Here is a 13,338-nt window from a genome sequence, read left to right on the forward strand (position 1 = left end):
AGATCTAGCTGGTCTGTCATAATATAATAGAGACAGTAGATCTAGCTGGTCTGTCATAATATAATAGAGACAGTAGATCTAGCTGGTCTGTCATAATATAATAGAGACAGTAGATCTAGCTGGTCTGTCATAATATAATAGAGACAGTAGATCTAGCTGGTCTGTCATAATATAATAGAGACACATAGAGACAGTACATTTAGCTGGTCTGTCATAATATAATATGGTCTGTCATAGAGACAGTAGATCTAGCTGGTCTGTCATAATATAATAGAGACAGTAGATTTAGCTGGTCTGTCATAATATAATAGAGACAGTAGATCTAGCTGGTCTGTCATAATATAATAGAGACAGTAGATCTAGCTGGTCTGTCATAATATAATAGAGACAGTAGATCTAGCTGGTCTGTCATAATATAATAGAGACAGTAGATCTAGCTGGTCTGTCATAATATAATAGAGACAGTAGATCTAGCTGGTCTGTCATAATATAATAGAGACAGTAGATCTAGCTGGTCTGTCATAATATAATAGAGACAGTAGATCTAGCTGGTCTGTCATAATATAATAGAGACAGTAGATCTAGCTGGTCTGTCATAATATAATAGAGACAGTAGATCTAGCTGGTCTGTCATAATATAATAGAGACAGTAGATCTAGCTGGTCTGTCATAATATAATAGAGACAGTAGATCTAGCTGGTCTGTCATAATATAATAGAGACAGTAGATCTAGCTGGTCTGTCATAATATAATAGAGACAGTAGATCTAGCTGGTCTGTCATAATATAATAGAGACAGTAGATCTAGCTGGTCTGTCATAATATAATAGAGACAGTAGATCTAGCTGGTCTGTCATAATATAATAGAGACAGTAGATCTAGCTGGTCTGTCATATTATAATAGAGACAGTAGATCTAGCTGGTCTGTCATAATATAATAGAGACAGTAGATCTAGCTGGTCTGTCATAATATAATAGAGACAGTAGATCTAGCTGGTCTGTCATAATAATAATAGATATAATAGAGAGATCTAGCTGGTCTGTCATAATATAATAGAGACAGTAGATCTAGCTGGTCTGTCATATTGTAATAGAGACAGTAGATCTAGCTGGTCTGTCATAATATAATAGAGACAGTAGATCTAGCTGGTCTGTCATAATATAATAGAGACAGTAGATCTAGCTGGTCTGTCATAATATAATAGAGACAGTAGATCTAGCTGGTCTGTCATAATATAATAGAGACAGTAGATCTAGCTGGTCTGTCATAATATAATAGAGACAGTAGATCTAGCTGGTCTGTCATAATATAATAGAGACAGTAGATCTAGCTGGTCTGTCATAATATAATAGAGACAGTAGATCTAGCTGGTCTGTCATAATATAATAGAGACATAGAGACAGTAGATTTAGCTGGTCTGTCATAATATAATAGAGACAGTAGATCTAGCTGGTCTGTCATAATATAATAGAGACAGTAGATCTAGCTGGTCTGTCATAATATAATAGAGACAGTAGATCTAGCTGGTCTGTCATAATATAATAGAGACAGTAGATCTAGCTGGTCTGTCATAATATAATAGAGACAGTAGATCTAGCTGGTCTGTCATAATATAATAGAGACAGTAGATCTAGCTGGTCTGTCATAATATAATAGAGACAGTAGATCTAGCTGGTCTATAATAGAGAAGTAGATCTAGCTGGTCTGTCATAATATAATAGAGACAGTAGATCTAGCTGGTCTGTCATAATATAATAGAGACAGTAGATCTAGCTGGTCTGTCATAATATAATAGAGACAGTAGATCTAGCTGGTCTGTCATAATATAATAGAGACAGTAGATCTAGCTGGTCTGTCATAATATAATAGAGACAGTAGATCTAGCTGGTCTGTCATAATATAATAGAGACAGTAGATCTAGCTGGTCTGTCATAATATAATAGAGACAGTAGATTTAGCTGGTCTGTCATAATATAATAGAGACAGTAGATCTAGCTGGTCTGTCATAAAATAATAGAGACAGTAGATCTAGCTGGTCTGTCATAATATAATAGAGACAGTAGATCTAGCTGGTCTGTCATAATATAATAGAGACAGTAGATCTAGCTGGTCTGTCATAATATAATAGAGACAGTAGATCTAGCTGGTCTGTCATAATATAATAGAGACAGTAGATCTAGCTGGTCTGTCATAATATAATAGAGACAGTAGATCTAGCTGGTCTGTCATAATATAATAGAGACAGTAGATCTAGCTGGTCTGTCATAATATAATAGAGACAGTAGATCTAGCTGGTCTGTCATAATATAATAGAGACAGTAGATCTAGCTGGTCTGTCATAATATAATAGAGACAGTAGATCTAGCTGGTCTGTCATAATATAATAGAGAATAGAGTCATAATATAATAGAGACAGTAGATCTAGCTGGTCTGTCATAATATAATAGAGACAGTAGATCTAGCTGGTCTGTCATAATATAATAGAGACAGTAGATCTAGCTGGTCTGTCATAATATAATAGAGACAGTAGATCTAGCTGGTCTGTCATAAAATAATAGAGACAGTAGATCTAGCTGGTCTGTCATAATATAATAGAGACAGTAGATCTAGCTGGTCTGTCATAATATAATAGAGACAGTAGATCTAGCTGGTCTGTCATAATATAATAGAGACAGTAGATCTAGCTGGTCTGTCATAATATAATAGAGACAGTAGATCTAGCTGGTCTGTCATAATATAATAGAGACAGTAGATCTAGCTGGTCTGTCATAATATAATAGAGACAGTAGATCTAGCTGGTCTGTCATAATATAATAGAGACAGTAGATCTAGCTGGTCTGTCATAATATAATAGAGACAGTAGATCTAGCTGGTCTGTCATATTATAATAGAGACAGTAGATCTAGCTGGTCTGTCATAATATAATAGAGACAGTAGATCTAGCTGGTCTGTCATAATATAATAGAGACAGTAGATCTAGCTGGTCTGTCATAATATAATAGAGACAGTAGATCTAGCTGGTCTGTCATATTATAATAGAGACAGTAGATCTAGCTGGTCTGTCATAATATAATAGAGACAGTAGATCTAGCTGGTCTGTCATAATATAATAGAGACAGTAGATCTAGCTGGTCTGTCATAATATAATAGAGACAGTAGATCTAGCTGGTCTGTCATAATATAATAGAGACAGTAGATCTAGCTGGTCTGTCATAATATAATAGAGACAGTAGATCTAGCTGGTCTGTCATAATATAATAGAGACAGTAGATCTAGCTGGTCTGTCATAATATAATAGAGACAGTAGATCTAGCTGGTCTGTCATATTGTAATAGAGACAGTAGATCTAGCTGGTCTGTCATAATATAATAGAGACAGTAGATCTAGCTGTTCTGTCTGAATATAATAGAGACAGTAGATCTAGCTGGTCTGTCATAATATAATAGAGACAGTAGATCTAGCTGGTCTGTCATAATATAATAGAGACAGTAGATCTAGCTGGTCTGTCATAATATAATAGAGACAGTAGATCTAGCTGGTCTGTCATAATATAGAGACAGTAGATCTAGCTGGTCTGTCATAATATAATAGAGACAGTAGATCTAGCTGGTCTGTCATAATATAATAGAGACAGTAGATCTAGCTGGTCTGTCATAATATAATAGAGACAGTAGATCTAGCTGGTCTGTCATAATATAATAGAGACAGTAGATCTAGCTGGTCTGTCATAATATAATAGAGACAGTAGATCTAGCTGGTCTGTCATAATATAATAGAGACAGTAGATCTAGCTGGTCTGTCATAATATAATAGAGACAGTAGATCTAGCTGGTCTGTCATAATATAATAGAGACAGTAGATCTAGCTGGTCTGTCATAATATAATAGAGACAGTAGATCTAGCTGGTCTGTCATAATATAATAGAGACAGTAGATCTAGCTGGTCTGTCATAATATAATAGAGACAGTAGATCTAGCTGGTCTGTCATAATATAATAGAGACAGTAGATCTAGCTGGTCTGTCATAATATAATAGAGACAGTAGATCTAGCTGGTCTGTCATAATATAATAGAGACAGTAGATCTAGCTGGTCTGTCATAATATAATAGAGACAGTAGATCTAGCTGGTCTGTCATAATATAATAGAGACAGTAGATCTAGCTGGTCTGTCATAATATAATAGAGACAGTAGATCTAGCTGGTCTGTCATAATATAATAGAGACAGTAGATCTAGCTGGTCTGTCATAATATAATAGAGACAGTAGATCTAGCTGGTCTGTCATAATATAATAGAGACAGTAGATCTAGCTGGTCTGTCATAATATAATAGAGACAGTAGATCTAGCTGGTCTGTCATAATATAATAGAGACAGTAGATCTAGCTGGTCTGTCATAATATAATAGAGACAGTAGATCTAGCTGGTCTGTCATAAAATAATAGGACAGTAGATCTAGCTGGTCTGTCATAATATAATAGAGACAGTAGATCTAGCTGGTCTGTCATAATATAATAGAGACAGTAGATCTAGCTGGTCTGTCATAATATAATAGAGACAGTAGATCTAGCTGGTCTGTCATAATATAATAGAGACAGTAGATCTAGCTGGTCTGTCATAATATAATAGAGACAGTAGATCTAGCTGGTCTGTCATAATATAATAGAGACAGTAGATCTAGCTGGTCTGTCATAATATAATAGAGACAGTAGATCTAGCTGGTCTGTCATAATATAATAGAGACAGTAGATCTAGCTGGTCTGTCATAATATAATAGAGACAGTAGATCTAGCTGGTCTGTCATAATATAATAGAGACAGTAGATCTAGCTGGTCTGTCATAATATAATAGAGACAGTAGATCTAGCTGGTCTGTCATAATATAATAGAGACAGTAGATCTAGCTGGTCTGTCATAATATAATAGAGACAGTAGATCTAGCTGGTCTGTCATAATATAATAATAGAGACAGTAGATTTAGCTGGTCTGTCATAATATAATAGAGACAGTAGATCTAGAGACAGTAGATCTAGCTGGTCTGTCATAATATAATAGAGACAGTAGATCTAGCTGGTCTGTCATAATATAATAGAGACAGTAGATCTAGCTGGTCTGTCATATTATAATAGAGACAGTAGATCTAGCTGGTCTGTCATAATATAATAGAGACAGTAGATCTAGCTGGTCTGTCATAATATAATAGAGACAGTAGATCTAGCTGGTCTGTCATAATATAATAGAGACAGTAGATCTAGCTGGTCTGTCATAATATAATAGAGACAGTAGATCTAGCTGGTCTGTCATAATATAATAGAGACAGTAGATCTAGCTGGTCTGTCATAATATAATAGAGACAGTAGATGTAGCTGGTCTGTCATAATATAATAGAGACAGTAGATCTAGCTGGTCTGTCATAATATAATAGAGACAGTAGATCTAGCTGGTCTGTCATAATATAATAGAGACAGTAGATCTAGCTGGTCTGTCATAATATAATAGAGACAGTAGATCTAGCTGGTCTGTCATAATATAATAGAGACATAGAGACAGTAGATTTAGCTGGTCTGTCATAATATAATAGAGACAGTAGATCTAGCTGGTCTGTCATAATATAATAGAGACAGTAGATCTAGCTGGTCTGTCATAATATAATAGAGACAGTAGATCTAGCTGGTCTGTCATAAAATAATAGAGACAGTAGATCTAGCTGGTCTGTCATAATATAATAGAGACAGTAGATCTAGCTGGTCTGTCATAATATAATAGAGACAGTAGATCTTAGCTGGTCTGTCATAATATAATAGAGACAGTAGATCTAGCTGGTCTGTCATAATATAATAGAGACAGTAGATCTAGCTGGTCTGTCATAATATAATAGAGACAGTAGATCTAGCTGGTCTGTCATAATATAATAGAGACAGTAGATCTAGCTGGTCTGTCATAATGTAATAGAGACTGTAGATCTAGCTGTTCTGTCTGAATATAATAGAGACAGTAGATCTAGCTGGTCTGTCATAATATAATAGAGACAGTAGATCTAGCTGGTCTGTCATAATATAATAGAGACAGTAGATCTAGCTGGTCTGTCATAATATAATAGAGACAGTAGATCCTAGCTGGTCTGTCATAATATAATAGAGACAGTAGATCTAGCTGGTCTGTCATAATATAATAGAGACAGTAGATCTAGCTGGTCTGTCATAATATAATAGAGACAGTAGATCTAGCTGGTCTGTCATAATATAATACATAGAGACAGTAGATTTAGCTGGTCTGTCATAATATAATAGAGACAGTAGATCTAGCTGGTCTGTCATAAAATAATAGAGACAGTAGATCTAGCTGGTCTGTCATAATATAATAGAGACAGTAGATCTAGCTGGTCTGTCATAATATAATAGAGACAGTAGATCTAGCTGGTCTGTCATAATATAATAGAGACAGTAGATCTAGCTGGTCTGTCATATAATACAATAGAGACAGTCATAATATAATAGAGACAGTAGATCTTGATCTAGCTTTCTGTCATACTATAAGAGACAGTAGATCTAGCTGGTCTGTCATAATATAATAGAGACAGTAGATCTAGCTGTTCTGTCATAGATCTAGCTGGTCTGTCATAATATAATAGAGACAGTAGATCTAGCTGGTCTGTCATAATATAATAGAGACAGTAGATCTAGCTGGTCTGTCATAATATAATAGAGACAGTAGATCTAGCTGGTCTGTCATAATATAATAGAGACAGTTGATCCTGCTGGTCTGTCATAATATAATAGAGACAGTAGATCTAGCTGGTCTGTCATAATATAATAGAGACAGTAGATCTAGCTGGTCTGTCATAATATAATAGAGACATAGAGACAGTAGATTTAGCTGGTCTGTCATAATATAATAGAGACAGTAGATCTAGCTGGTCTGTCATATTATAATAGAGACAGTAGATCTAGCTGGTCTGTCATAATACAATAGAGACAGTAGATCTAGCTGGTCTGTCATAATATAATAGAGACGGTAGATCTAGCTGGTCTCTCATAATATAATAGAGACAGTAGATCTAGCTGGTCTGTCATAATATAATAGAGACAGTAGATCTAGCTGGTCTGTCATAATATAATAGAGACAGTAGATCTAGCTGGTCTGTCATAATATAATAGAGACAGTAGATCTAGCTGGTCTGTCATAATATAATAGAGACAGTAGATCTAGCTGGTCTGTCATAATATAATAGAGACAGTAGATCTAGCTGGTCTGTCATAATATAATACAGACAGTAGATCTAGCTGGTCTGTCATATTATAATAGAGACAGTAGATCTAGCTGGTCTGTCATAATACAATAGAGACAGTAGATCTAGCTGGTCTGTCATAAAATAATAGAGACGGTAGATCTAGCTGGTCTCTCATAATATAATAGAGACAGTAGATCTAGTTGGTCTGTCATATTATAATAGAGACAGTAGATCTAGCTGGTCTGTCATATTATAATAGATACAGTAGATCTAGCTGGTTTGTCATAAAATAATAGAGATAGTAGATCTAGCTTTCTGTCATAATATAATAGAGACAGTAGATCTAGCTTGTCTGTCATAATGTAATAGAGACAGTAGATCTAGCTGGATTGTCATATTATAATAGAGACAGTAGATCTAGCTTTCTGTCATACTGTAAGAGAAACAGTAGATCTAGCTGGTCTGTTATAATATAATACAGACAGTAGATCTAAATGGTCTGTCATATTATAATAGAGACAGTAGATCTAGCTGTTCTGTCATAATACAATAGAGACAGTAGATCTAGCTGGTCTGTCATAAAATAATAGAGACAGTAGATCTAGCTGTAGTAGATCTTGCCTTGTCAAGGGACGCCATTTAACCGGCTGTCACTAGTGCTAACAATTCAGTGAGCAACTATCCCAGAATGGTAATATTTAACACAAATAACAAGTAAACAAGTAACGTAATCGATTTTCTCAGTACCTGTTAGTGAATTAAGCTGCCATGACCAGATATGTTTATTTTATTATTTCATATTTATTTAACCAGGGTAAGCCAGTTGATAACAAGTTCTTGTGCTTAAAGCTAGTGAGGGAGATATGAGTCTCCAGCTTCAGTGATTTTTGCAACTCGTTCCAGTCACTGGCAGCAGAGAATTGGAAGGAAAGGCGGCCAAAGGAGGAATTGGCTTTGGGGGTGACCAGTGAAATATACCTGCTGGAGTGCGTGCTAAGGGTGGGTGCTGCTATGGTGATCAGTGAACTGAAATGTATTTATTTATTTTTATTTCACCTTTATTTAACCAGGTAGGCAAGTTGAGAAAAGTTCTCATTTACAATTGCGACCTGGCCAAGATAAAGCATAGCAGTTCGACACAGACAACAACACAGAGTTACACATGGAGTTAAACAAACATACAGTCAATAATACAGTAGAAAAATATATATACGATGTGAGCAAATGAGGTGAGATAAGGGAGGTAAAGGCAAAAAAAGGCCATGGTGGCAAAGTAAATACAATATAGCAAGTAAAACACTGGAATGGTAGATTTGCAGTGGAAGAATGTGCAAAGTAGAGATAGAAATAGAAATAATGGGGTGCAAAGGACCTAAATAAATAAATAAATACAGTAGGGGAAGAGGTAGTTGTTTGGGCTAAATTATAGATGGGCTAGCTCCAGCTCTGGCAGCTGGTGCTTAAGCTAGTGAGGGAGATAAGTGTTTCCAGTTTCAGAGATTTTTGTAGTTCGTTCCAGTCATTGGCAGCAGAGAACTGGAAGGAGAGGCGGAGAGATATACCTGCTGGAGCGCGTGCTACAGGTGGGTGCTGCTATGGTGACCAGCGAGCTGAGATAAGGGGGGACTTTACCTAGCAGCGTCTTGTAGATGACCTGGAGCCAGTGGGTTTGGCGACGAGTATGAAGCGAGGGCCAGCCAACGAGAGCGTACAGGTCGCAGTGGTGGGTAGTATATGGGGCTTTGGTGACAAAACAGATGGCACTGTGACAGACTTCATCCAATTTATTGAGTAGAGTGTTGAGGGCTATTGTGTAAATGACATCGCCGAAGTCGAGGATAGGTAGGATGGTCAGTTTTACGAGGGTATGTTTGGCAGCATGAGTGAAGGATGCTTTGTTGCGAAATAGGAAGCCAATTCTAGAAGTATCTTTGAATAGGAGATGTTTGACGTGAGTCTGGAAGGAGAGTTTACAGTCTAACCAGACACCTAGGTATTTGTAGTTGTCCACATATTCTAAGTCAGAACCGTCCAGAGTAGTGATGCAGGACGGGCGGGCAGGTGCGGGCAGTGATCGGTTGAAGAGCATGCATTTAGATTTACGGAAGGAGAGTTGTATGGCATTGAAGCTCGTCTGGAGGGTTGTTAACACAGTTTCCAAAGAAGGGCCAGATGTATACAGAATGGTGTCGTTTGCGTAGAGGTGGATCAGAGACTAACCAGCAGCAAGAGCGACATCATTGATGTATACAGAGAAGAGAGTCTGCTCGAGAATTGAACCCTGTGGCACCCCCATAGAGACTGCCAGAGGTCCGAACAACAGGCCCTCCGATTTGACACACTGAACTCTATCAGAGAAGTAGTTGGTGAACCAGGCGAGGCAATCATTTGAGAAACCAAGGCTATCGAGTCTGCCGATGAGGATGTGGTGATTGACAGAGTCGAAAGCCTTGGCCAGGTCAATGAATACGGCTGCACAGTATTGTTTCTTATAGATGGCAGTTAAGATATCGTTTAGGAACTTGAGCGTGGCTGAGGTGCACCCATGACCAGCTCTGAAACCAGATTGCATAGCGGAGAAGGTGCGGTGGGATTCGAAATGGTCGGTAATCTGTCTGTTGACTTGGCTTTCGAAGACCTTAGAAAGGCAGGGTAGGTTAGATATAGGTCGGTCTGTAGCAGTTTGGGTCTAGAGTGTCCCCCCCTTTGAAGAGGGGGATGACCGCAGCTGCTTTTCAATCTTTGGGAATCTCAGACGACACGAAAGAGAGGTTGAACAGACTAGTAATAGGGGTTGCAACAATTTCGGCAGATCATTTTAGAAAGAAAGGGTCCAGATTGTCTAGCCCAGCTCATTTTGTAGGGTTCCAGATTTTGCAGCTCTTTCAGAACATCAGCTATCTGGATTTGGGTGAAGGAGAAATGGGGAGGCTTGGGCAAGTTGCTGTGGGGGGTGCAGGGCTGTTGACCAGGGGTTGGGGTAGCCAGGTGGAAAGCATGGCCGGCCATAGAAAAGTGTTTATTTATCTCAATTATTGCGGATTTATCGGTGGTGACAGAGTTTTACCTAACCTCAGTGCAGTGGTCAGCTGTGAGGAGGTGCTCTTATTCTCCATGGACTTTACAGTGTCCCAGTCGTTTTTGGAGTTTGTGCTACAGGATGCAAATTTCTGTTTGAAAAAGCTTGCCTTTGCTTTCTTAACTGCCTGTGTATGTTGGTTCCTAACTTCCCTGAAAAGTTGCATATTGAATACTACGACATCCGGGAGGTCTTCATTAAGAAGCAAGTCGCCACCCTTCCCCACCCATTGTCCATATGATTGTGCCATATAACCCCTACCCAGTTTACACACCTCCCCGGGGCCATCTGTACTCCCTCTCAACACCTGAAGCAGCAGTCATGGACAGTTACATCCGGGAGTCACTGGAGGCTGGATTCATTCACACCTCTACATCCACAGCTGGTGCAGGTTTCTTCTTCGTGGGTAAGAAAGATTGAGGACTGCATCCTTGCATTGATTACAAGGGCTGAACCAGATTACGATCAAGAATCGTTACACCCTACCCCTGATGTCCTTCGCCTTGGAGTTGGCCCAAGGGGCCCAATTTTTCACCCAACTGGACCACCGCAACGCTTGCAATCTGGTGAGAATCAGGGAGAGAGATGAGGGGAAAACTGCCTTTAACACCCCCAGTAGTCGCTATGAGTATTTAGTCATTCCCTTCGGATTATTGAATTCACCGGCAGTCTTTCAAACCTTGGTCAATGACACTCGGTTCGTCTTTGTTTACCTCTACGACTCTTCCGGAACACATTCTGCATGTCCACCAAGTCCTGAGACGTCTCCTGCAGAGTCGACTATATGTCAAGATAGAGACGTGTGAGTTTCACATATCCCAAGTTTCCTTCCTCGGTCACATTATCTCTGCCTCAGGCATCCAAATGGACTCCGTAAAGGTTGAGGCGTTTTATACACAACTTTGGTGCTGTGACAGCGCTTCTCCCGGTCCTAACCCGCAAGTCCCAGACCTGTTGTTGCTGGACTCCCGAGGCTGACAGGGCATTCATAGAGCTCAAGGGACGTTTCACCTCCGGACCGATCCTCGTTCATTCAGATCCTACTCGTCCCTTTGTGGTAGAGGTGGACGCCTCGGACACCGGAGCTGGTGCGGTCCTTTCACAGTGGAATAAGGAGGACAAGAAACTGCACCCCTGCGTCTTTCTCTCCAAGCGGTTCTCGCCATCGGGACGCAACTACGATGTAGGCAACTGGGAGCTCTTGGCAGTAAGGTGGGCCCTTGAGGGGTGGAGACACTGGTTGGAGGGGGCACCTCATCCTTTCGTGATTGGGACGGACCATAAGAACTTGGTCTCCATTCAAGAAGCCAAGAGGTTGAACGCTCGCCAGGCTAGGTAGGCTCTGTTTTTTTTACAGGTACTAGCTTATAGCCCGGGATTCAAGAATCAGAAAGCAGATGCTCTGTCCCGCCAACACAATGTCTCTAACGAGGAGAGGGACTCCGAGCCCATCATCCCCAGCTCCCGCATGTGATATGGAGTTTTGAAACCTCGGTCCGACAAGACCAGACCCAAGAACCTGACCCCGGCAGGGGACCCACGAAAAGACTTTACGTTCTGATATCAGCCCGGTCCCGAGTACTACAATGGGGACACTCCTCTAAATGAACTGGGCATCCAGGGGTTAATCGGACACTGGAGTTCCTGAGGCGGAAATTCTGGTGGCCCAACATGATTGGAGATGTGAGATCCTTTGTTGCGGCCTGTTCCACCTGTGCCCAACCCAAGTTGTTTACATCTGTCTGGGTGATGGGGTGGGATGTGCTTCAACCTGAGGAGAACAGAGCAGAAACATAAGGCCAAGGGAGGAGAAATGAACCTAGCTGCTCAAAGAACCACAACTACCTTTGTTAATGTTTGATCAAGTTGTCACCGATTTACTTTTAATTGATTGCTTCATTATTCAAAACATTTTCTTTATGAAACACTAGGGGAAAGTGACAAGAAGAAAGTTAGCTTAGAGTTAAGTAAACGGAAAGTTAGGTTAAGGTTAAGTAAACAGACAGTTAGCTTAAAGTTAAGTAAACAGACAGTTAGCTTAAGGCTAAGTAAACAGACAGTTAGCTTAAGGCTAAGTAAACAGACAGTTAGTTTAGGGTTAAGTAAACAGACAGTTAGCTTAAGGACAAGTAAACAGACAGTTAGCTTAGAGTTAAGTAAACAGACAGTTAGCTTACGGACAAGTAAACAGACAGTTAGCTTAGAGTTAAGTAATCAGACAGTTAGCTTAAGGCTAAGTAAACAGACAGTTAGCTTAAGGCTAAGTAAACAGACAGTTAGCTTACGGACAAGTAAACAGACAGTTAGCTTAGAGTTAAGTAAACAGACAGTTAGCTTAAGGACAAGTAAACAGACAGTTAGCTTAGAGTTAAGTAATCAGACAGTTAGCTTAGAGTTAAGTAAACATACAGTTAGTTTAGGGTTAAGTAAACAGACAGTTAGTTTAGGGTTAAGTAAACAGACAGTTAGTTTAGGGTTAAGTAAACAGACAGTTAGTTTAGGGTTAAGTAAACAGACAGCTAGTTTAGGGTTAAGTAAACAGACAGCTAGTTTAGGGTTAAGTAAACAGACAGTTAGCTTAAGGACAAGTAAACAGACAGTTAGTTTAGGGTTAAGTAAACAGACAGTTAGTTAGAGTTAAGTAAACAGACAGTTAGTTTAGTAAACAGACAGTTAGTTTAGGTTAAGTAAAGAGACAGTAAGTTTAGGGTTAAGTAAACAGACAGTTAGTTTAGGGTTTAAACAGACAGTTAGTTTAGGGTTAAGTAAACAGACAGTTAGTTTAGGTTAAGTAAACAGACAGCTAGTTTAGGGTTAAGTAAACAGGTTAGTTTAGGGTTAAGTAAACATACAGTTAGTTTAGGGTTAAGTAAACAGACAGTTAGTTTAGGTTAAGTAAACAGACAGCTAGTTTAGGGTTAAGTAAACAGACAGTTAGTTTAGGTTTAAACAGACAGATAGTTTAGGTTAAGTAAACAGACAGTTAGTTTAGGTTAAGTAAACAGACAGCTAGTTTAGGGTTAAGTAAACAG

The 13,338-nt window shown here is 39.0% G+C and overlaps 1 protein-coding gene across 1 annotated transcript in view; it reads left to right on the forward strand.

Annotated features, from left to right (window-relative positions):
* Window positions 1-11,780, forward strand: part of LOC135568811 (uncharacterized) — a 33,331-nt gene extending 21,551 nt beyond the window's left edge. Inside the window, exons 10-14 of the mRNA XM_065015582.1 lie at window positions 10,572-10,712; window positions 10,816-10,872; window positions 11,081-11,108; window positions 11,224-11,513; window positions 11,664-11,780. Coding sequence (XP_064871654.1) covers window positions 10,572-10,712; window positions 10,816-10,872; window positions 11,081-11,108; window positions 11,224-11,513; window positions 11,664-11,780 — 633 coding nt within the window. The remainder of the gene's footprint in view (window positions 1-10,571; window positions 10,713-10,815; window positions 10,873-11,080; window positions 11,109-11,223; window positions 11,514-11,663) is intronic.
* The last annotated feature ends 1,558 nt before the right edge of the window (window positions 11,781-13,338 follow it).

The sequence above is a fragment of the Oncorhynchus nerka genome, unplaced genomic scaffold (genome assembly GCF_034236695.1).
Source record: "Oncorhynchus nerka isolate Pitt River unplaced genomic scaffold, Oner_Uvic_2.0 unplaced_scaffold_288___fragment_2___debris, whole genome shotgun sequence".
Taxonomy (NCBI): domain Eukaryota; kingdom Metazoa; phylum Chordata; class Actinopteri; order Salmoniformes; family Salmonidae; genus Oncorhynchus; species Oncorhynchus nerka.